At 33.8% G+C, this 25,085-nt stretch overlaps 1 protein-coding gene across 1 annotated transcript in view; it reads left to right on the forward strand.

Annotated features, from left to right (window-relative positions):
* Positions 1-25,085, forward strand: part of MAP4K5 (mitogen-activated protein kinase kinase kinase kinase 5) — a 92,464-nt gene that overhangs the window by 58,812 nt on the left and 8,567 nt on the right. Inside the window, exons 14-28 of the mRNA XM_087820563.1 lie at positions 3,535-3,593; positions 4,610-4,677; positions 6,056-6,098; positions 6,734-6,887; positions 8,121-8,218; positions 8,385-8,426; positions 9,297-9,381; positions 12,220-12,299; positions 12,605-12,665; positions 15,289-15,403; positions 16,333-16,391; positions 18,724-18,827; positions 19,204-19,381; positions 22,431-22,499; positions 24,987-25,079. Coding sequence (XP_087676689.1) covers positions 3,535-3,593; positions 4,610-4,677; positions 6,056-6,098; positions 6,734-6,887; positions 8,121-8,218; positions 8,385-8,426; positions 9,297-9,381; positions 12,220-12,299; positions 12,605-12,665; positions 15,289-15,403; positions 16,333-16,391; positions 18,724-18,827; positions 19,204-19,381; positions 22,431-22,499; positions 24,987-25,079 — 1,308 coding nt within the window. The remainder of the gene's footprint in view (positions 1-3,534; positions 3,594-4,609; positions 4,678-6,055; positions 6,099-6,733; positions 6,888-8,120; positions 8,219-8,384; positions 8,427-9,296; positions 9,382-12,219; positions 12,300-12,604; positions 12,666-15,288; positions 15,404-16,332; positions 16,392-18,723; positions 18,828-19,203; positions 19,382-22,430; positions 22,500-24,986; positions 25,080-25,085) is intronic.

A 25,085-nucleotide genomic window follows, 5' to 3' on the forward strand; every position in this document is an offset into this window, starting at 1 on the left:
TAGATACTGCTCTGTGAAACTTTTGTGAGATTTTTATTTGTTTTGTTAGCAATTTGTTGTGCCTCGGTGCAATTTTTGTTTGTTTTATTTGAGTTCATTGAGCTTAGATCTATGAATTGATTTTTTCCCCCATTAAATTTGAAAAACTTTAGGTAGCTATTTCTTCAAATTTTCTATCCCAGGTTCTCTCTTTTGGAACTCCAGTTAAATGTTAGACTGTTTGATGTTTCTCAGGTCACTGAGGCCCTAATCTCTCTGTCCCCCATATACTCACATGTGTTCTTTTGTTCTCTGTACTTGTTTTGTTTCTATTGCCCTGACTACCAAGTTCTTTAATTTTTTTTTTCTTATGTGGTGTTCAGTTTCCTCTTTAAGCCCATTGGTGAATTTTATTTCAGGTGCAGTATTTTTCAGATCCAGATTTTCATTGATATACATAGGAATATGTATATATATAATACACATATATCGAGTTTCTATTTTCTTCTGAGAATTTTCATCTGCTCACTTACTGTGCATGTCTTTAAATTCTTGAACATATAATGGCTGTTTTAAAGTCCTTGTGTACTTTCAACATGTGTTTATATTTTTCACTTGGTTGTGGTTTCTGTTCTCTTCTATGGTTGTTTTTTATTGTATCTTGGCTACTGTGATACAACACGAGTGTCTGGATTTCGTGCTCTTTACTTTAAAGAGTATTTCGAGAGCTAATTCATTGGTAGGCCCACTTGATCTTTTCAAGGCTTGTGCCAGGTTTTACTAGAGTATTTAGCAAGGTCTTTGCGTAGAAACTCAGAGGTCTTTCCTAGTACTGTTTGATCACCAGGCTCTGCATTTAGCTCACCACATTCTGTTAGCTCTTTTCTGACATACCTTGCATAATCTTGCTTTGCTTGTGGGCAATTTAGCATTCAGCTAAAGCTTTAAGAGACCTCTTCGCATATTTCTAGAGTTCCTTCTTTATGCAGCTTTGTCGTTTCTGGTACTCTGTCCTTCAAATTCCTACTGCCTAAGCAGCTCCAAACTCCAATCTTTGTTTCCTGCACTTAGTGAAACAGTTGCTCTCTCTTTGGGTTCCACTGTCTTGTGCCCTATTTTGGAAAGTGCCTTCAGGCAGAAAGCCAGGGTGAATGTGGAACTTACCACCATGTAGTCCCCTTCTCTCAAACCTTCTGGTGTCAATATCTATTGCCTCAAAATAGTTGCTTCATATATTTTGTATACACACACACACACACACACATAAATTTGTGTTATATGTATGTAGTTGTTTATAGCAGAAGGGTAAGTCCAATTCCTGTTCCATCATTATGGCTAGAGTCTACATTTATCTTTTGGAGACAAATGAGGAAATACAATAGAAAACCTCCCGCCTTTGTATTTTCTTAGGCCAAAGATGCATCCAAAGGTACTGCTGAAACTGGAACAATGGGTGCGGGTTGCCTGTCGCTACTTTAGCCAATTAAGCAGAGACAAGGTTGAATCAAATATGAGCATTTATTCCACTTTTGCCAGCAAATGGGAGACTAGTGGGATTTGTCCACATAAAATCTGCTCTGCCCTTCCTTTTACATGGCTGGTTATATAGGGCTGCATGCAAGGGAGAAAGGTGGGGGTGGGGGGTGGGAGGATGGCTGCAGTGTCTGTAGTCCCTTTGTCTCCTTCCAAGATCTTGAAGCCTGATAACAAGGTAGTTAATTTTTAATAGTGTTAAAACCCAGTTCTACCAGTTCCTAGGACCTGAGAATTGTGGGCATTCCTGATTGGGGGCGGGCGGGCGGGGGGGGGGGGGGGGGGTCAGGTTCCAGGCACAGCAACCAACTCAAAGCACATCCTGTCCTTTGTTCTGGAAATGTATTTTCTGAGCAGTGGGCCAGCAGTGAACCCATCCAGGCCCCAAAGTGTCTCATCTTTTTTAGCTCTGTTTTCATTTTTGCAGCACATCTTCCAGTTTTCTAGGGTCTGTAGGAAAACTTCTTATTTATAGTTGATAAGGTGAATAATCATTAAACAACTATGGTCCTATTCCCGTTAGATGCCCTCCTCCCTTTCACAGTCATGGTTAACAGAGTATGATCAACCTCTCTGCCCCCAACACTGCCAGGAGTTTCTTTCATACAAAACAAAACAACTTGGGGGCATCCCAGAACAGTGATATAGTTATGGCATCTGTGTCATAATACATAGCTGCAGTAACATTAAACTAGTTTAAGAAATACTTTTCTTACATGTTAAAATAAAACGTCTTAAATATTTGCTATTATAAATGAAATCTCTAATTTTATTTTCAATTACTGTAACTGGGATTGGGATGCAGTTGACATTTTACTATATCTTTAAATTTATGAAACTAATTTTCTCTAGGAACTTTTATGTCTTGAAATTTGCTATACATGTATAATTCCTTTTTTTAAAAAATGATATCCCCCCACACACACACATTTATACCTTTTATAATTCATCCCTAGATTGCTTGCCAGTATTTCTAGTTGTGACCAAAAAAAATTAAAATATTTAGCTCATCTCTGTCTCAAATGACTGACATGTTTTTTGGTGAATTATAGTAGTGGTTCTTGAATTAAGATATTTTTTAATTGTGTTAAGAAATAAGTCATTAATGAGCAAGGGCTTTTTATTTTACGTTGTTGGTGTGTTTTTTTAAGTAGGTACTATATTTAATGGAGTGTCTTACAGTCTTTTATTGTAACTTTTATGACATTTTTGTTTAATGTAATGAATTATGTAAATACTTTGTGTTGCTTTACAAATCCTTTTAGAGGTAAGGACAACTGGATCCTTTTTTAAAGTACTTCTTTAATGTCTTTAATGTATTTTGTTTGCCAAGATTGTATTTAGGAATCTTACATCTCTGCTGAAAGTCTATTTTAATTTTAATTTTTTCTAGTCTTTTAGTCACATTAGATTTTAGAATAATAAGCCATCGTTTTCTCTGTTTTAGAATATTTCACATAAAAGAAATACTTTGAGTATTTGTAACAAATCTAAAATCAGTCTGACTAGGCCAAATAAAATACAGATTTAGCAAAATATAATATTAAATTCATGAATACCATTGTAACATTTAATTTGACAAGGATCATTTGTTTTTTGTGGGTTTGTTTTAGATAATTATAAGTAATTTGGAGGGAGGGGGTTCATCCCTACCATAAAGTTGTAGCTTAAACTAGTCTCAAAACGATCTGTAGCCTAGATAACATCCTTAAAGTGTTTTTAAATCCTCTAAAATCCTTTAAGCCATCTACCTTTAGTTTTTAAAAATCTCATACATAAAATGTGCTATTAAATATTTTTGAACTCAAACCAAGAATTAAGTAGAGTTGTTAGAAATACACCAAATTGTTGTTTTCTTTTGGTAAGCATAAAGTAAGGGTACTGTTATAGTAAAAAAAAGAGACTTTGTCTTTCTTCTTTCCTCTCTTACTTCCCCCCACCACAATATACATGCTTCTCATTATGTTTCTGAGATTAACCCTGTAAGATAGAGTTTGTGAATATCTGTTATATATTTTGCAGTTGACAAATTACAGTTTGAACCTCCTCTGAGAAAAGAAACAGAAGCACGGGATGAAATGGTAGGAATTATCACTTTAAAGTATTTTACACATTAAAATTTGAGAAAACTTATAGTTAGGTATACTTTGACTAATGAACAAAGCAATATACTCTTAAGCATTAATTTTGTTAATGTATTTCAGATATTAAAATTTGAAAAAGCCAACAGTTAGGTGTATTTTTTCTAGTGTAAAATATATAATATACCATTTTAACCATTTATTTTTACCCTTGTGAGACTTTTGAAGAACTTACATGAAGTTATTAAGTTATGTTGTGGAATTTGATGCTCAGCTTTAAGCTCTCAGGATCTTTTTTCTTATTGATTCTTTTTGATTTGTAGTACATTGTTTCATTGCCTTACTATTTTAAATAGTTATTTGTTAATATAGATTCTTTTTCAACCACTGCTCTTATTCTGCAGTTACTATTTAGTCAGTCCTTTCCTTATCTGAAAGGAAAGAAGTAGTAGATAGAACAAGATATTATTAGAGTCAGCCTAGATGTTATGTTAACCTACTTTATATTAGTAAAAGTATAGTTTCTAGAATCATTTCTTCTGTTAATGGATCTCTTCATCTTAACCATTGGAAGTGGTGCTCTTATTATTATATACAGGGTGGGGTAAAAGTAGATTTACAGTTGTGAGGACGAAAAACAGTTTATTCTTATGTTATTATTTCTTAATTATTGTATTTTCTGTACAAACAACTGTAAACCTACCTTTGCCCCACCCTGTATATTGCTGTATAATAAACTCTCAATGTCTATTCTAGTAGGAAAAAATAATAGCATCAATGAATTAATGATGATATGATGTTTAGTTCTCCGTGCTAATGGAGTAGTGATACAAATAATTCAAAGTTAGGTTTTTCTGTTTTACTTTGGAATATATTAGCTTATTGGTAAAGAGGACTTGTTGCACTTGAAGCTATATATTGTATGTTTATGGAACTTCTTGTTTTAGTTAACTGATGAGTATTGACCTATATCTGTTATAAGGTAACATTTTAAACTCTATTTTTTACCTTCATAGGGAGTATCATCAGACCCAAACTTCGTGTTACAGTGGAATCCTTTTGTTGATGGTGCAAATACTGGAAAGTAAGTTGTTTACTAATATAAGAACTTTATTTTACTTGATTACATAGGAGCAGTATTGGGGGAAGAGGGATGTGATTTATCCTAATAAGCCTTCATTTTCATTTTTCAAAAATTTGTACTGTGGTTCTTATCAGTGTAAGGTTTCTGACTTTTTATTTTATTACCAAAATGCATTGTTTGTTGATCCTTAAGATTTTGGGGTTTTGTTCTTTAAATTAGAATATAGTATGTGTAATGTTAGATCAGCCACATGATATCATGGGGAAAAATACTATAGTGGGAGTCAAAAAGTCCTAGTCTCACCTCTGCAATGTAGTTACTTCATTTTCTAGACCTGCCTTCCCTCAGCAGTTGACAGGGATAGCCTAGACGAGTTGTTCCAAACCTGTTTGTGCATTGCAGTACCTGGAGAGCTTTTTGGAAATACAGATTCCTGGGCCCCCCAATTAGGCTATAGATCTAGGGTTGGTAAACTGGTTTATAATCCACATCTGACCCGCTGCTTGTTCTTTGTACAGCCCATAAACTAGAATGATTGAAAAACACACACACAAAAGAACAGTGATACTTTGTTATGCTAGAAAATTATGTGAAGTTTAAATTTCAGTGTCCATAGATGAACATTTATTGGAACATAACCATGCTCATTAGTTTATATATTATCTGTGGCTGCTTTCACAATACAACAAAAGAGTTAAGTAGGTGTGACCATTGTATGGTTTGGAAAGCCTACGGTATTGAGTATCTGGCCTTTTACAGAAAAATGTTTGGCAGCCCCTTCAATAGAATACAGTCTTTGGGACTGGAATCTTAAGAATCCTGAAAGCATCCCAATTGATTGTAGTGACTGTGTATGGAACCAGTGGGCTAGATCAGTGATTCTCAATCTTTGATGTGCCTGGATGCTTACCTGGAGATCTTGTTAAAATGCTGATTCTGATTCAGTGGGTCTGGAAGGTGCATTTATAAAAATTCCCAGGTGATGCCAATGTTGCTAATCTGTGTACCTCACTTAAAGCAGCAAAGGACTTGATGATATGGCTATTTGAACCTATAATTCACTGTGGGTTCCAACTCTAAAATTCTGACTCTGTTTTACCACTAAGTTTAATTTAGTTTTTATTATATATTAAATGTTGCAAAGCATAACCATAAAGTAAAAAATCCTTTTATTCAGTGTATAAAAATCTCTATAGTTATACTAAGACAATTTGGCAGAATGAGGTGTAGGTTTTCCTATAGATTTTCAAAATACTGTGTGCCATGACCTAATTGTCTTTTCTATCCCCTGAACATAAACAGGTTTTAATGCACATTTAATAGTGTATCTATGTTATAATTTATCACCATCTAAATTGCATTTTCCTTTTTGTATTAGATCGACCTCAAAACGAGCAATACCACCTCCCCTTCCTCCTAAGGTGAGCTATTGATAGATTTTAAACAATAAATCCTTGTTTAAATAATAAAATAATTAAAATTTTAAAATAATGTTAAATTTGTTCAAAATTCTTTTAAATATATCTTAGATACAGTTTTCTTTGAGAGGATTATGGAGATGTAAAATATACATTAAGAAAGATTTCTTATTCATAATAAATACAATATTTTTATAGCTATTAGAAAAAGGCAAAAATAGGTTATTACTCATTTGAGAAAATACTTGGCTACATGGACAGGTGATAAAGAGTTCATTATTTACAATCCTGCTTTATTACTACAATTTGACATTTCCATAGGGTCATAATTCATTAAGTCATTTTCTTGCTTGTTTCTAGGTAGTAAATATTATATGGCTTATTTACATAATTTTATTGCTTATAAAATTTTATCAATTTTAGGTTACAGTTGATTAAAAGTCACATCGCAGATTTATGACTGTGTTGGGACAGTAACTCAACTCTTGCTTATTACTTAGCTCAGTGAATTGAACCCTATAGAAGAAAGAAAAAAGGCATATCCTCCTCCCCCTAAAGTCTTTGATACATGATGATAATAAAGTGTCACTGTTTTATATACAAATTTATTAGAGTACTTTGTGTCTTATTATTCCTAGCCAAGGATAAACAGTTACCCTGAAGACAACCTCCTAGATGAAGAAAAATCATCAACTATAAAACGTTGCCCTGATTCAGACAACAGAGCTCCCCACGTCCTCAGAAGACAGAGTAGCCCAAGTTGTGTTCCCGGGGCTGAGACTTCCTCTATTGGTATGGCTAGCAGTATTAGCAGCTCTGGAGTACATAGAGCTAGATATGTGATCTGGGTAAATAAATGACAGTGAAAACTGAAACGAAAGCTGTTTTGTTCATGTTCTAAAGAATGTGTTTTTTCTTTAGTCAGTTTTATTAATGTTTAAATCTTTGTGAAATTTCTTCAAAATTCCACATGGGTAGGCTATAAATAGATTCAGTCCAATTCAACCCTAATTTGATCCCTTACTAAATATCGTGGGATCTAGAAAGATGAATGGATGTTCTGCCCTCTAGAAATTCAGGGTCTATAGCAGAAGTTATACTCATGTACACATAGCATTAGACAAGACAGTTTGTATAAGTGTCTCCTATAATAATTAACTCTATGTAATAGAGGAGGAGAGAGATCTGAGAGAGACAAGGTTAGGGAAGAGAGAGGAGGTGGGCCTGGCAAAGTATTTAAGGGCTTGGTGAGCCTTCAGTAGGTAGAGACAGTACTGACAGGCATTCTTGGAAAACAAGAAAAAATGAACAAATGTACTAAAACAGAATAATTTGAATATGTTGGAAATACAGTCTAGTTCAATAAGTTAGATTTAATTTTTCTCACAATATGAAAAGAAATTTGTTGTTTTCATGCATTAAGGCCACTCCTGAAGATGCTATGCATGCTAGCTCTATAGGATCCAGAGAAAAGCACAAAAGATACTTGAACTCGTCTGACAGAGAATATTTCCCAATAAAGGATTACCCAATATTATGCTAAGTGAAATAAGTCAGAGAAAAACAAATACCATATAATTTCATTTATATGCAGAATCTAAAGAAAACAAGTAAACAAACAGATTAGAAATAGACTCATAGATACAGAGAACAGACTGAAGGTTGCCAGAGTGGAAGGGGGTTGGGAGTCTGGGTGAAAAAGCTGAAGGGGGTAAGAAGTACAAATTGGTAGTTACAAAACAGTCATGGGGATGTAAAGTACAGCATAGGGAATATAGTCAATAATACTGTAATAACTAAGTATGGAGCCAGGTGGGTACTTGAGATATCAAGGGATCGCTTTGTAAAGTATGTAAGTGTTTAACCACTGTGCTGTACACCTGAATGTAAACTGTAACTGAAAAATAAAATTTAAAAAAAGGATTACCCAAATGAAAAGCAAGTACTGAGGGCAAGGGAAAGTTGTTTTTCAAGGAAAGTACTTATTCGTTTGGTTATTCAACTTTTAACTGTGATTCTCTGTAGGAAATGGTGATGGTATTTCCAAACTGATTAGTGAAAATACAGAAGGATCAGCACAAGCACCACAGTTACCACGAAAAAAGGACAAGCGAGATTTCCCTGTAGGTATAATGGGCATTTGGTTATTAGTTGTAACTAATGCTGTATTTATCATATAAGGGGCATAGTATATTAAATTGAAGATTTTGAATAACTGAATTTCTAAATGTATAAAATTTTTTTAAGGCTTACGAGGTCTCACAGTATTCATAATTATTTTTACCACAGAAACCAGTAATCAATGGCCTCCCACCCACCCCAAAAGTGCTGGTGAGTAATATTTTTATGTGAATCACCAATTTTTATCTGTTTAGAAGCAGCAGAAGATTGTTTATTTGCTATCAAATATCTTGATCCATTGAATGGACAGATTATAAAATACAAAGGCATTAAATGCATTTGGATATACTATATACCATAATTTTAGTGAGTTGAATAGAATTTGGAGAGTTTCACTTTTTATAAATATGGGCAGTTGGATTCTCGGATTAGCCTACAAAGACCAATTTAATTTTAATGCGATGATATTAATGGTACTGAGTCCTGTTCATTACATGGGTTAAATATTTTTCTATACCTTTGAACTATATGCAATGAAAAGGAACAAGGAAGCTTCTGTTAATGCTTGTTTCGGGCCCTTCAGCAGGACCTATCTGTAAGGTGATGTAGCCTGTCATATGAATAGGACACTTTATGCATTGTACTTTTTTACTCAGTAAAAGTCTAACATATAGTATAAATATTAGTAATTTTGTCTTTTATCACTGTTAAAGAGTTATAGCACAGTTATAACCACGATAGTGTTACTCAGTAAAATCATCTATTGTTTCTCATTATTAAATGTTAGTCTTAAAGATAAGCAGTGACTTAAAATTCCTAGAATAGCAGTGATTTAAGTAGATATTTTGATAAATTTGGTATTTTTGCCATAAAATATGAATTACACAAGGAAAGAATATGAGATTCAATTGGTAGAAGGGGTTAAATTTTATTGAAATATATGAATTTTGTTTTGTAATGAAACCTTAAGTATATGTAAATAAGAATACATTTAATATTTCCTAATAATCTTAGCTATTTTCTAAGAATATATAAAATTAGTTAATCAAATAAGTCAACATTTTTTTCTTTCTAAATAAGATGGGAGCATGTTTTTCCAAAGTTTTTGATGGCTGCCCTTTGAAAATTAATTGTGCAACATCCTGGATACATCCTGATACAAAAGGTAAAACTTCTGAACTTTTACATACATCTCCAATAAAATATTTATTATGTGAAAGGATCTTTATGATCAGTGAATTGAGGTTGTTTACTTTAAAAATATGACTTAGATACTAAATAGTAAAGGTACCTGCAACAACCTAAGTAGGTAAATAGAGTTTTGGTTTAAAGCATTAGAATTTAAGAGTATCTAGGAACTGTTCCTGATTAAAGGAGACCAAAGAGACATCACAAGTGATTACAACCATAATTTGGGATTTTCTTTTATGTAAAAAGATAGTACTGGGACAGTTAATAGTCTCAGTAAGTCAAGTCAATGGGTTAGATAATAGTATCATTTCAGTGTGAATTTCCTGATTTTGATCATTGTGCTATTGTTATATAAGACCTTGGTGTTTTTTCTTTAAGAAATGCACACTGGAGTATTTAGGATTAAAAGGGCATTGTGCTTGTATCTTACTGAAACAAAAACAAGTTCAGAAAAAAGAAAAAGTGTGTATGAAGAGAGAAAGGATAAAGCCACAGTAGTGAATGTTAGCAGATGTGGGATCTGTGTGAAGGATATTCAGAAATTCTTGTACTTTTGCAACTTTTCTGCAAATGTGAAATAATGGCAAATACAATTTGTTTTAAAAAAACTTAGGCTGTATTTTTAAAGTGAGAAAGCATAATACATAGAGGCAAAAATTTGGAATCAAACAGATCTGGGTTTGAATTCCTGCTCTGTTATCACTATGTGACTTGGGAAAGATACTTAACACCGTTGGTTCTCAGTATGCTCATTTATAACAAAAAACTCTTAATACAACTCACCTTGTTGAAAGGAAGCAAAGAGCCTACCTGGGTGTCTGGCAGTTAGCAAACAGAAGTCAGGTAGTAGAGGGTGTTCAGGAAATGTTTGTTTCCACTTCAACACAGTAAACACAGATCATATATAATGATCTGCTTTAAATATCGCTATTACAAAGTATAACAGAAGAAAACATTTTTAACAGTAAGGAAATGTTTTTGTGTGTGTGTGTTTGTAAATTTTCATTTTGATATAATTTCAGACTTAAAGAAAAGTTAGAAAAACAGCACAAGAAACTCAGGATCATTGATTGTTTCTGTTTTGCTCCATTTGTTGTGCTGTACCCTGTACATGCATTTTTTCTGAATCACTAGAGAATGAGTTGAGGACATCATGCTCTTCTTCCCCTTATACTTCAATTTGTATTTCCTAGGAGTAAGAATTATCTCTTATATAACCACAGTACAATTATGAAGATCAGGAAATTTATCAGTGATATAATACTATTTTTTAATCCACGGTTCATATTTAAATGTTATTAATTATCCCAATAATATCTTTTATCATTTCCACCCTCCTTTTCCCCCCCAGTTCAAAATTTAAGATCACATGTAACATTTACCAACCATGTCTCTTTAGTCTTTGTTAGTCTGGAACAGTTTATAAACCTTTCCATCTCTCTCTTGATCTTGACACTTTTGAAGACTACTTATTTTGTAGAATGTCCCTTAATTCGGGTTTCTCTGATGAGTACTTATGCTTAGATCAGGTTATGCATTTTTGGCAGGAATATCACAGAAGTGTTATTGTGCTCATCTCAGTGCATCAGAGCAGGAGGCACATGGTATTCAGCTTTTCCAAATACTAGTGATATTAACATTGACCAGTTGTTTAAGGCAGTGTTCACTAAGCTTTCTCCACTGTCAAGTTACTGTTTCTTCCTTTCTAATTAATAAGTAATTGCTTAATTAATTTCCCAAACTGATAAAATAAGGGGAGATACAGTAAAACTATATAAATATCCTCTTGCTCATCAGACTTTGACCAACTAGTTTTAGCATCCATTGGCGACAATCCATTGATGTCTATTGACACAATAATTTCCCTTCTTTCCCATTTATTCATTTAAGTATTTTTACCAGTTGAATTTATGAATTCTTCTTTTATTCAGTGAGATATGATCTATCACTCTTAATATTTATTTTAGCACTTAAATTGTCAGAATTTTTGAGCAGTGGGAGCTCCTATGTTCTTGTGTTTGGTATGTCCTCCTCATGTTTTTTGAGTACTTCCTGACTTTCTGGCACAGCAAGATTTCTAGACAAGTCTTATAATTTCCTTGCCCCAGAATTAGAATTCACCTTTTCACCTGGCCGGGCGTGGCTCAGCGGTTGAGCGTCAACCTAGGATCCAGGCAGTTGGGGTTCTATTCCCAGTTGGGGCACATGCCTGGGTTGCCAGCTTGATCACCAGTTGAGGATGTGCAGGAGGCAGCTGATCAATGTCTCTCTCATCGTTGATGTTTCTATCTCTCTCTCTCTCCCTCTCCCTTCCTCTCTCTGAAATCAATAAAGATATATTTAAAAAAAAAAAAAATTCGCCTTTTCTCCAAGAAGCCCTGGGGTTTTTTTAAGTGGAAAATAATATTTAGAAACCAAGGTCTGTATACTAGGTGTGCTCATAATTTCTGGTTTGTCATAATTTATAATTTGTATTTAATTTGTAGTTTTCTTGTCCAAAGAGTATTTGCAATGTCTGGTGTAAAAAAAATATATAGCTATAATAAAAACTCTTAAGATACGAAAATTATTATGTTGAAAGGAAGGATTGTATAGTAAGATAAAGCAAGAGTGAGTCAGTAACATCTGCTTTTAAAAATAAGAAAAGAATTGGAGAAAGAGTTAAAGATGGAGGCATAGATTTAAAAAAATAATTTTTCTTTGGATAGGTGGGTGGCTAACTCTTAATACTGTTAAAAAATAGAGCCATTATTTTAGTGAGCAATTTCAGAAAATGATAGTAAATTCTGGCCGTTTATCTCAATTATTTTAGATCAGTACATTATTTTTGGAACTGAAGATGGTATTTACACATTGAATCTCAATGAGCTACATGAGGCAACGATGGAACAGGTAATTGAGGAGTTTTAACTAAAGAAATTAGTTTGAGTAAATTGAATAAAAGAAGTATCTTAATTTTAAATGAATTTATATGGGCCTCAGTTTTAATTTTTATGATTTAAATATTTAAAGAAGTAAAATTGTACATTTTACATGTTCATGGTAAAAGCTTTTTTTCTTTTAGGTTTTGGTAATTTACTGAAAAATAGAAAATAGTTTTTTTTTTACTATTTCAGGCTGTTGGAATTTGGAGGTTAGAGATAAGGAGATGAAAATTGGAGAGTTTTAATTATCTTTTTTTTTTTTCTTCTTTATAGTTATTTCCAAGGAAATGTACTTGGCTCTATGTTATCAATAATACTTTAATGTCATTATCAGGTATGTATATGGTGAACATAATGTGAAAAATAAGTCATAGACAAGCAGAGGAATGTAATTTTAATATGCATTGTTTTAAAATGTTGTTATTCTGGATAACTATAGTATAGAAACTTTAAGACTTGCAATTTTTTTTTTACCAACTTAGAATGGGAAGAAACTTTGAGAAGGGACCCTGTCTTCAGTTAAGGTAGCACTTCCCAAATCTGCCCAGGATCTCAACACCTGAGGAATATCACAGTGATTGTTACCTGAAGCCGTGCCTTCCACTCATACTGTCACTGCCTTCTGTTGAGAATTAACAGTTGAAGGGAAAGAATCAGAGGATCTAGCTGCTTCCTTTCTCTCTTTTATCTTGAGCAAGTCTCTCTCTTCCCTCAGTTTTCTTAATTGTAAATGAGAATGACGATAACAATAGCCTCAGAGTTTGCTTTGAGGATTGAATGAGATGATATCCAGAGTGCTTGGTAAACTGAAGACTTCTGCAGATGTTTCCTGGTAGAATTTGTGTTATTCAGGACCACATACTAATTATCTTGGACTGATGCTTTGAAGTCTTATAAACAAGTGGGTTCCAGAGCAACCTATTCTAATTTTGTTTTTGTTTTTCTTTTTTTGATTGTTGGGGAATAGATTTGTGGGTGGTATTTTAAGTGGTTTTTTGTTTTGTTTTGTTTTTTTAATTCTTACTTACCAAAACCTACTTTTTTACATTGAGATTTAAATGGCTACCTAGAGATTTGCTGCTTGCTTTCATTCTGAGAGTAGAGTACAAAATAATTCTTTTTCTCTGTTCCTTAATTTAATCCTAGTACTATTAACTATTAAAATAGTACTCACCCCTTTCTCTACTTTGAATAGTTAAATAATTTTAGCATTTAAAACTTTTTTTAATTCTCTTTGTTCAATACTCTCTCATGCTGTGTATCTCAGTGGATCATGTGAGGATTATATCCCTGCTCTATTTACTGTAGTTAACAGTCAGGCTTGTCAGTGTTAAGTGTACCTTTTAGCTACGTATGTTTTAAAGCATCAGTGCCAATATACAGTCTTACTCATTGATAGGTAGGTAGATCATTATGAATTGTGGCCTAACTTAAATGTTATTTTCATAATTTTAAGTGTGGGTGTGTAACTTAAACTCTTCCACTAACCATCACCTAATGAGATTCTTTAGGACTTTATTTATTTGAGCTAATGACAGTATTTACGAAGAGCGCATTATTTGATTGTGCATAAATGGCTTCAAAGAAGCTGGGGTCCTCAAAAGAGTATTTAATCTCTTTGATTTAAATTATGCCTCCCCCAAATTTTATTTACTTATGAAAATAAACTTAAACCCAGTTTTGTTTCAGATCACAGTTCTGAATTGTATACATATAAGATCGCTTTCCTCCAACAGTTACTGCTTTTGTATCTACTCATACCTGTCTTTGGAAATAAGCTTAAAAGCCACACAGAGTACATCTTATATATTTATAAAATAACTAAGGAAAATAGGGAAAAGTTAGCCTATAAATTAGTTCTTTCCACACTCCAGTTAAAATGATCCATAAAACTGAATGAATTAAAAGGAGAAAATATTGTTCTGCTTATGAGTCTGCGTTTGTGTGGATGTGCACACATACATGTACTTGTGGGTTTAGCTGCCTAGCTAGCTGCATAGCTAGTTATGCATATAGGGTTAATGGAGAGAGGGAGGGTGGTTTAATGTTAGGCAGAATGTTTGCAGTCTGAAAAACTACGGGGTAAGACTGGAGCATTCTCTCTGTCTACACACACACATGGTAGGGCAAAAGTAGGTTTACAGGTGTTAGTATGGAAAATAATAAATAATAATACAAGAATAAACTGTTCTACGTACTTACATCTGTAAACCTACTTTTGCCCCACCCTGTGTGTGTGTGTGTACATACATATATATGTGTTTTTTAATACTAAAATGATAACTGTTTTGTGTTGTTACAGTACCATACCATGTATAACAAGGAATGAGATGATGTTTACCATATGCCCCCTTGCTTAAGACAGCTATGGTTTTGATTATCTGGAAATACTCCTATTTCCTATTATTTTTATATAATAATCACTGTTACCCTTGTTCTATGGCATATAATACTTGTTTGCTTTACCTTTCTTAGTATTTCAATCTGTTATAAAGATGTCTTTCACAATCAGTTTTAATCCAAGGTATTTTAATAAATTATTAATCAATAGGTCTGTCCCAGAAAATAATATAGTTTTATAGGATTTTCCATGTTATACTAAAATAATCACACACACATCATTGTAACCCAGTCCATTGTACAGTGATGTTTAACAATTTCTCTTTCTATGTTGGCTTCATTAAGGTTCACGTATTAGTCAGAATATACCTAATTTGTGTATTAAGAAACACAATTGTCTACTTTCTTAAAACTCATTTTACTTATTATCTTTCAAAATAGTATTAACTGGGTTTTCTGTTTGTTTGTTTGTTTGTATGTGTTTTCTATATTGCTTGGCTATTTGAACATTTCTGGACTCCTCATTTTAGAAGGTAATTATGTTTCCTTTTGCTTGGAAATTATATTTTTTCTTCTGTAAATGATTCTAATAAAAATAACATGCTTCTCTTTTATAGGAAAAAGCTTTCAACTCTACTCTCATAATCTTATAGCTTTGTTTGAACAAGCCAAAAAACCAGGATTAGCTGCTCATATTCAAACTCATAGGTTTCCAGACCGCATACTACCAAGGTAAAAAATATTTTGATTCTTCTGGGAGAGAAGGAAATTAGTTCATTTTTAAAACAGCCATTATTCTTTACCCACTGAAAAACTTTCTTTGTCTTAATTTTGAAAGATGGTTTACACTAAAGCACATGTCATAAAATTTGAAAGATCAGTGTTTCCACGAAAATCACCCTGTAGAAGTTTTTTAGTGCTTATTATTACTATTTCATTTTAATTTTTCAATTACAGTTTACTTTTAATATTAATGTTGGTTTCAAATATACAGCATAGTGGTTAGACAATCATATACTTTACAAAGTGTTCCCCCCATATTTTCACTACTCACCTGGCACTATACATAGTTATCGCAGTATTGCTGACTATATTCCCTATGCAGTACTTTACATCCCCATGGCTATTTTGTAACTACCAATTTGAACTTAATCCTTTTACTTCTTTTACCCAGTCCCCCAACCCCTGTTCCCTTCTGGCAACCACCAGTCTGCTGTCCGTGTCTATGGGTCTGTTTCTATAGAACTTTTTTATATATGTGTATATATATATATTTTTTATTGATTTCAGAAAGAGAGGAAGGGAGAAGGAGAGAGAGATAGAAACATCAATGATGAGAATCATTGATCGGCTGCCTCCTTCATGCCCCTCTGCTGGGGATCGAGCCCGCAACCTGGCCATGCGCCCTGACCTGGCATTGAAACGCAGTCTTCTGAATCATAGGTGAATGCTCAACTGCTGAGCCATGCTGGCCAGGCTCTTTAGAAGTTTTATAATACAGATTCCCATACCCTTCCTCCGTCCTATAAAATTATACTTCAGAGTCAGAGTCCAAGACAGTTTTATTTAAAGGTCCTTGACTAGCCTGATGCAACTAATTCACAGGTCACTGTTTGGAAACCATTACAATAGAGTACATTTGTATTGTCTTACATTTTCAGAAAGTTTGCTTTAACTACAAAGATTCCTGATACAAAAGGCTGCCACAAATGTTGCATAGGTGAGTAAATGCTGTTTCTTAAACTGATAACTAGAACGTTTAACATCTTTAAAATTATTTGAAGAGACAGTATCAAACAGGAAGGAAGATAGGCTTTATATTTGTTTTAATAAGGAATTAAAGGGCCACTTGAGCACAAGAATGTATAGTGGGACATGGCATAAAAATGCTTGGAGATAATAGTCCCAGTGCTTTCTCAGAGCATAGTGTTCTAGAGTTTTCTAACCCTAGTCTGAGGTTGTATCTCTGCTAATACCCTACTTTCATTTATTTAACACTTTTATTTAACAGTTACTGCTTAGTGCTTCATGAACATTATTATTATTGGAGTTTAGTCAGCTATGAAAACAGTCCACACATGAACACCCTCACTTCTGATTCCAATTGCAAATTTGGGGGCTTCCCAAAACTACCCTCGTGTTCAGAAATTCTCTAGGACTCACAGAACTCACTGAAAATGGTTTTATACTCATGGTTATGGTTTATTACAGGGAAAGGATATGAATTAAAATCAGCCAAGGGAAGAAGTGTATAGGGCAAAGTCTTAGGAAAAGTATTAAATGTAGATCTTCTGTTGACCTCCCCTTTGGAATAATGGACAACATTACTTTTCTGGCAGTGATGTATGACAGTACACACGCAGCATTGCCAACCATGGAAGCTTACTCAAACCTCATTGTCCAGAGTTTACATTAGGGCTGCAGAACATAGGCATCATTGATTTGCCCACAAGGCTGATCTCAGTATCCAGCCCCGGATACTGAAGGTCAACCCAAAGCCCCTATCTTTTTTCCATTGCTTTTCAGGGAGGGGGGCCGAGAGAGAGAGATGTGAGAGTGAGAGAGATGTGAGAGAGACACATCAATTGGTTGCCTCCCACACACAACCGGGGCTGAGCCTGCCACTGAGGTATGCATGCCCTTGGCCAGAATCAAACCTGGGACCCTTCAGTCCACGGGCCGACGCTCTAACCACTGTGCAAACCAGCTAGGGCCAAGCTCCTATCTTAAATCACATTGTTGGTCTTTCTGGGATGACCAGTTGCCACTTAGACTCTCCAGTGTTGCCAGTCCCCACTCTAAATCATACTGTTATACTATTCAGTGACCCAGGGTCCCAGGCAAACAAAGATATTACTATCAGTTATGACATTCCTGAGGCTTAGAAAGTACCTCCCAGAAGGGGCAACAAAATGCAGACCTCCTTTGGGGGAAGGTTAAATTCTGTACTGTATACGTATCTCAACCCTAAAACCACCCTGTGATTCTTGTTATGTCACTAGTAAGTAACAGAACCTGGGATCAGACCCAGTCCATGACTTCAGATCCTGAGCTCCTGACTTCCTGTTTATTTTTTGTTTAATCAGTGAGCCTACATATTGACCTTCATGCTACATGGTTCCACAGCATACTCTAGTAGTAAGCAAATTTCGTGAGCATTTTTCTAGGGGAGAATCAAGTTCATATCTGTTATCAGATCTGTGACTCAAGAAAGGTCTGGAAGCTTACAATCTATGATATAAATTCAAATTCATAGGTATATTAAGATAGAGTTTACGGCAAATAACTACTTTTATAATCATTATCGATGGGAGTCAAATTGCGGAGAAGGGAAGACCAGTAAGTTTTTGTAGGTTTTTGTCAAGGAAGTTACATCTTTAGTAAGATGTAAAATAGTTATTTTCACCATGTTTTAACAGCTGTAAACTATACCAAAAATGAAATAATAGATTTCAGTTGCCTCCTAGACCTTGTCTGAATTTTGTCTTTTGGTCAATTTACTTAAGAAACAGCTCTTCAGGTTTCATACTAGTTTAGGTGTTTTAGTACTTAAAATACTGTTATTGTAAAAAGTTCCTATGTTTAAGGATGTAGTATATTAAAGATGTTTAGAAGTAAATGTGTATAATTTTAAAATGAGATAAGAAAGTGAAAAGGAAAGGGTAACAGAGCCCCCCAAAAAAAGAGACATGTTTACTTTCTACCCACTCTCTTTATCCTAGTGAACAGAAACAGTACTTTTCCTTTATCAGCTAAATAATTGCTTCAGATAGTTCTTCCATCTACGAGGGCCACATTTCCTTGTTTCTCCGTGTAGATTAGCATTGCCTTTATAAAGAAAGATGAGTTAGCTTTTAGGTGAGTCTACCTTTTAGCTCAACTAATTATGGTTTTTTACATATTTTTGCTTACTTATTTTTCATTTACAGTTTATATTCAATATCATTTTGTATTAGATTCAGGTATATTGCATAGTGGTTAGACATAAACCAGTTATGTTTTCATAGAAAGGTATTCAGTGTTTTAGGTATGTCTGTTTTGCTTCTTTCCAGTCAGAAACCCTTACACAGGACATAAATACCTCTGTGGAGCTTTACAGTCTGGAATTGTTTTACTTCAATGGTATGAGCCAATGCAGAAATTCATGCTGATAAAGGTATATGTTACTTTGTTTACATTTTTCTTCTTGAGAAAACACTAGTGTGCAACTGAAGTTAAAATGTTAAGATTCCATCGTTACTATGTAGGTTCAGCATGTTTATAGTTATTTAGAGATAGGTCTTTATTTGGTTTAGGAATTTTTCTTTAGATTTCCTCTTTAACTTATGATAATGAACTTTCAGAAGCATCACAGCCATAAAGATGAATGTGGCCAATTCTCTAAAACATATTTTATAGATTTTTATGATCCTTATGATTATTTTTAGAATTACATCAATCAAGAAAATGAAAGCCTTTTCCATTGGCTTTATTCAGCAGCAGTATGAATAGAGATTGTTTCTAAATTGTGCTTCTCTTGTTTGTTTTCCCAGCACTTTGATTTTCCTCTGCCAAGTCCTTTGAATGTTTTTGAAATGCTGGTAATACCAGAGCAGGAGTACCCTATGGTCTGTGTAGCTATTAGCAAGGGCACTGAATCAAATCAGGTGGTTCAGTTTGAGACAATCAATTTGAACTCTGCATCTTCATGGTTTACAGAAATTGGTGCTGGTAAGTGTTTTTACCGTATGTTAAAATATTGCTTTTTCATGTGAAAGAAGCAGAATGGTTTCAGCCAGTGTAGGCTCAGTCAAAGAAACACTCAGATCAGTGTTTCCCAAGTAAGCCCAGAGAATGATGTATATACAGTTTATGATCTCTCCTTACCTGAGGCAATTTGATACAAATTATTTTACCAAGGAAAAACTTAATGATTTAAGTTTTCTAAGATACAGGGGTGGGGAAAAGTAGGTTTACAGTTGTGATTGCATGAAACACAGAGTTTATTCTTGTATTATTTTTTATTTGTATTTTTTCATACAGAAAACTATAAACCTACTTTTGCCAACCTCTGTGCTTTTCAAATTTTATCAGCTTCTCAAACAAAGAGATTTACCTTTTTCTTTTCTATCAGTTTTTCCCTTTACACTTCCTAGAATCATTGAGTTCAAGTGCTTTTCATGTGTGGCCTCCACGCTTTACCGTTTAAAGATACATGAACATATCTCTTGCACTGTTTGAGAATGGTTCATTAGCTTAGGATTTTATCAGACATGTCTTAGTGAAAGTTCAGAGAAGGTTGGGAAGTTATATTCAAACTTTAAAATTGGAACAAGTCAATCAATTTGTTTTTGAAATCTACATAGTAGATGAAATGAAGGGGGGGGTCTTCATTTTGCCTATTTACTGTTTCAGGTTTATGAAGACATTTTACATAAGTCAAGTAAGCTTTAGTTATAGCTGTTTCATTACTGACTCACCTTGTGAAAAAGTCCATTAAAGTATCTTTAGCTTTTGATTATTTATAGGCCAAATTACAAGAACTCTGTACAATTCAGTTATTGAAATTAATGTAGAACCACTAATGTCACTTTCAGAGTAAGAATCAGTAGGAACTAGTAATATGTCCTGGTAAATATTTAACAACAGGTACAGAGAAGTCTGGTTTGTAGCAGTTGCCTATTTCTGTTGTATAAATACTCACACCATGGCCAATTTTAAATTACCAACCTTGATGTCATCTAGCTCACAAAATTCCTGAAAATTTAACAACCCAGTTATAAGCTAGTTACAGCATGCACTGGACTGTGTCACTCTCTTTATGAACCAAGTCATAATTTCCAGTAGAATAAAATAGGAATGTATTCTGTACACTCCCACCTTCAACTGTAGCCCACATTTCTTTTTAATTTATTGTTTAATACTTCTGGTTGAGTTAGGTGCATACCCTCCTAGCATAGCTAACAGAAAGGTACAAATGACGTTGTTTTAGTATCATGAAATATAAGCAGCCCAAATAGAATTATGTTCCTATTATGTAGTTACTGCCAAAAAGAAGGATTATATATAGATCAGTTTACTTAAAAACCCAAGTCATTTTTGACAGCCCCAACTTTTTTTTTGGTTACTATGTAATAATAATATAGAGCAAGTCATTTCATACAGTTATCTAGTGTGTGTTTGCCATTTTCTTCTGTATGATATCTTAGGTTACATTGCTCAAGGCTGACATTCAGAGTCCTCTTATAAAATTTGGGGGAGGGGGACCTTGAGGGTTCTTTTTTCTCTTTTTTTTTTTTTGAAGATTTTAAATAGATTTTTAGACAGAGAGGAAAAGAGAGAGAGGCATCGATGTGAGAATGAAATGTTGATCAGCTGCCTCCTACCCCCTACCCCCTACCCCCTACCGGGGACCAAACCCAAAACCCTAGACATGTGCCTGTGCCCTGACAGGGAATCAAACCAGCAGCGTTTTAGTGCGTGAGATGATGCCCAACCAGCCAGGGCCCTTGTTTGTTTTTTAATGTCTATACTGTTCTATGCACTTGTAACATTTTCTAGGCTAAAATTAATGCACAACCAAAATTACTTCCTGAGGAAAGCCAGGATTCTGAGGGTAATCATCCAGGTACCCCTCAAGTAGAGGTTGTCCTTATTAGGCTTCTCCGTTTTCACAAATGATTGTTAATCCACCTCCCAGCTGTGTTCATTGTTGAGCACCCCATGCCTGAGTGAGCAACAGTTGTAACAGTTAAAATAAACTATTCCAAGCATATTGTCAGCACTCCGTAAATATTTGTTGAATAAATGCATGAACATAGATTTATTGAGAAAAACTTTTTGGAGGGTTGTCCAAGAGACCAACAGTTTCAGTTCTTTTGACCAGAATTCTCTATGTATGAGCTTTGGAAGGTCCAAAAACACCCCAAAATAATATATAAAACTTTGTGTTTATGTTTAGATGTACAGTTTTTAGGGGAGGGGACCAATGGGCTTCCCAAAGAAATGCAGTGAAGAATGATAGCTCTAAATAATCTAAAAGATTTTCTTAGATTTAGCTAGACCACTCAAGCAATCTGAGTGCCTAAAATGAATTTTTTTACCAAAAATGTTTTGCAAAAATGTGCCATCACATACACACACAAAATGCCATCACATCTATCAGCAGATGTTAAAAGAAGCACCCTTGCAAATGTCAACAAACTTATGAAAATTGCTTCCTGCAAAGAGACTGTTGACAGAATTGTTCATTATATTACTCAGTGTCCTCTTCAAAAAGGAACTTCCACCTACACACACACACCAGGAAAATTTCTCTCTGGTTACAGTTTTATTAACTTCTTTTGCTTTTTCTGAAACCCTGGCTTGTTTTTATCTCAGAGATGCTGGGATTCACCTAACTGATCTTGTTTCCATCGTCCCATTGGTTACTGTCCAGTGCAGAGCAAAATCTAGTCATTGTATAGCATGCATCTTACTTTCTTTTCTGTATTTACCCTTCACTTTAGTAAATAATAAAACTATCTTAGCTGTTAATTAACTGTAATATTGAGCTTTTCTCAGCTCACTTAGCCATGCTTAGGACTTGATGTTTGCTCTCCTAAGTTGACTTACGTACATTTTTTGAAAAAATAACATATCATTTACAAAAGATAATTTGTATTAAATTTCAAAGATTAGCTTTAAATCACAGAAAAGGTCAGAATTTGTGTTCTTTTCTGAGCTCTCATTTTTAAAGCATGTTGTATAACTGTAACCTTGTTTGTTTTTTCACTCCAAGGCAGCCAACAATTAGATTCCATTCATGTAACACAGTTGGAGAGGGATACCGTTTTAGTGTGTTTAGATAGTAAGTACTACTTTAAAGTTTATTCTGAGTATACCACTTGATATAACAAATCTTTTCATGAAAGTTATCCTATTAAACTATAATTTAAGATTTTCACCTTAAGTGGCCTTGTTTTATTGATGAAAAAACATAATTGGCTACAGAATTGTAAATAGTAATTAATTGATCTGTTTGTCATTACTAGTCTCTGACTTTTTTCTTTGTTTGGCCTAGTTGGAAACATTTTATGAGAACAGTTTGCCTTAACTTTGGGTAAAATTCTATATAAAAGTATTCTGTATAAAATTCTGTGTAAAACTATTCTGAGAGTTTTTTTCATACCTTGTAACTGATGAAAAATAGAAGGTATATAGTCATACGCACTTAACGGGGATACTCAGTTCTAAGAAATTCATTGTTCGTTGATTTTGTCATTGTGTGAACATCACAAGAGTGCACTTACACAATCTAGATGGTATAGCCTATTACACACCTAGTTTATATGATACAGCCTATTGTTGCTAGGCTACAAACCCATACAGTGTACTGTACAGCATGAGATTAAATCAAGCACAAGAGAAAATGATACAATTAAGAGATGCTATAAACATACATGTGGCTGCTGCCAGCATAAAACAGTTTATTGTTTTATAGAAAACGTTTTTTTTCTATAAGTAGAAAGCGTACACTAAAATAGCAGTAAAAAGTATAGAATAGTAAATATATAATCCAGTAACATAGCCATAATTATCAAGTAATATGTCCTATGCATAATTGTATGGGCTGTACTGTTATATGACTGGCAGCGCAGGTTTGTTTACACCACCATCACCACAGATATGTGAGTAATGTGTTGCACTGCAATATTACAATGGCCGTACCTCTAGGAAATAGAAAATTTTCAGCTCCATTATAATCTTACGGAACCACCATCATATATGTGGTCTGTTGTTGACCAAATCATCATTACACAGCACAGAACTATGGTCCCCTAGAGCCATATAGCATGACTTTTGGGATCTTATCGGTGAGATTTTAATGTACAAATAGATTAGACACCTTCATCTGCTAGTTGTGATTCTTTTGATGTAGGAAGAGTTATTATTGGTAGAAGTATGTTGTCCTGTAATCAGAGAAACAGAAAAAACTTCTAACAACAGGTATTACTTCAATTTTGTAAACAAACCCACCTTATTTTGATGCAGTGAATCCTGCAAGGTGAAATTCACCTAGACTTGGAACTATATTTGAAACTTGGCAGTATTTGCTATGTTTGATCCATTTCAATATTATTTAAATTACTGAATCTGCCCATAGGTGTTCAGGGTTATTTTTTAAATTGTTGTGCTACAGAATTTGCCTATATTTCTGTCCTAATTTCTGTTCTCTGAAGGATACCCTAGCGGATTTATCTTATAGAATCATAAAGATCATCTAATGTTAGAGATAAGTAACCTAAAACTCAAAGTGTTTTATTCACCCATCATTCCTTTTCTAAGTACTTTTGATTCTTTGAATACTGATAAAATTGGAGTATTATTCAGTTACCTTTAAATCAGTTAGATAAATTCTTTTTACTTAAACAAGTAGAAAGTCCTATATTGATTAACCAAATAATCAGATAATCAGAATTTAATTTTAATAATGTTGAACCTTTAATGTTAAATCCCTAATACCTTCTGAGACGTCCACGGAAAATAAATTGTGGTTAATTTTATTCTGTTGATTTATGTATTTTATCCAAAAGAAAAAGTTAAACCTTTGAATAACTAAGCCTTCCATTTCCCAATTATTCAAGGTAAATGGAAAGTTTACTTTCTTGAGGTTTTTTTTTTTTTTTTTTGAGGAGCTGTATAAGACTTCAAAAATTAAGTATCAACTATGTAGTATAAATTAATTTTAGTAAATGCCAGTGGAGATAGGCCTGAAATCACAAATCATGTTAGGCAGATAAGAAAGCAATACAGAGAAAGATGTCTTCCAGATCAGAGCTAAGATGATTAAATTAAAAACAAATAGGTGAAAGGGAAATGAAATTATGTATAGTCCTCATCTCAGAGTTTACTTATAAAGAAATTATGACCCTCAAGAGTCCTACTTGTTGCCCCTTTGTTACAGTAGTACTCGATACTAAAGTTATGAATGACTATGGATATACTTATATGTTATATAATTTGAAGGGGAAAAACTCAATTCTTATTGCTAAATATATAATCACCCAAGGTAGCCACTTTTAAAGAAACATTGTACTTTTAAAAAAATGAGACTGTAAGTGTTCAGTATATACCATCTAAAAAAGAAAAAAGCAATGGAATTGCCATTTACCAAAGGAGGTGCTCTTATATTATAAAACATATTAATGACAATTTCTCACTGGACTTGCTTGGATCAAGATAAATGGTTGAACTTCATTAAAAATATTGTTCTGTATGCATGTAAAATCTACATATCAAGTTAAATTTAACAGATTTGGAGTTCCAGTCTTGACTTGTTTTTTCTTTTTTTAAGAATTTGTAAAAATTGTAAATCTACAAGGAAGACTAAAATCAAGTAAGAAACTGGCCTCTGAGCTAACTTTTGATTTTCGTATTGAGTCTGTAGGTAAGT

The sequence above is a fragment of the Miniopterus natalensis genome, chromosome 1 (assembly GCF_054644295.1).
Source record: "Miniopterus natalensis isolate mMinNat1 chromosome 1, mMinNat1.hap1, whole genome shotgun sequence".
NCBI lineage: Eukaryota > Metazoa > Chordata > Mammalia > Chiroptera > Miniopteridae > Miniopterus > Miniopterus natalensis.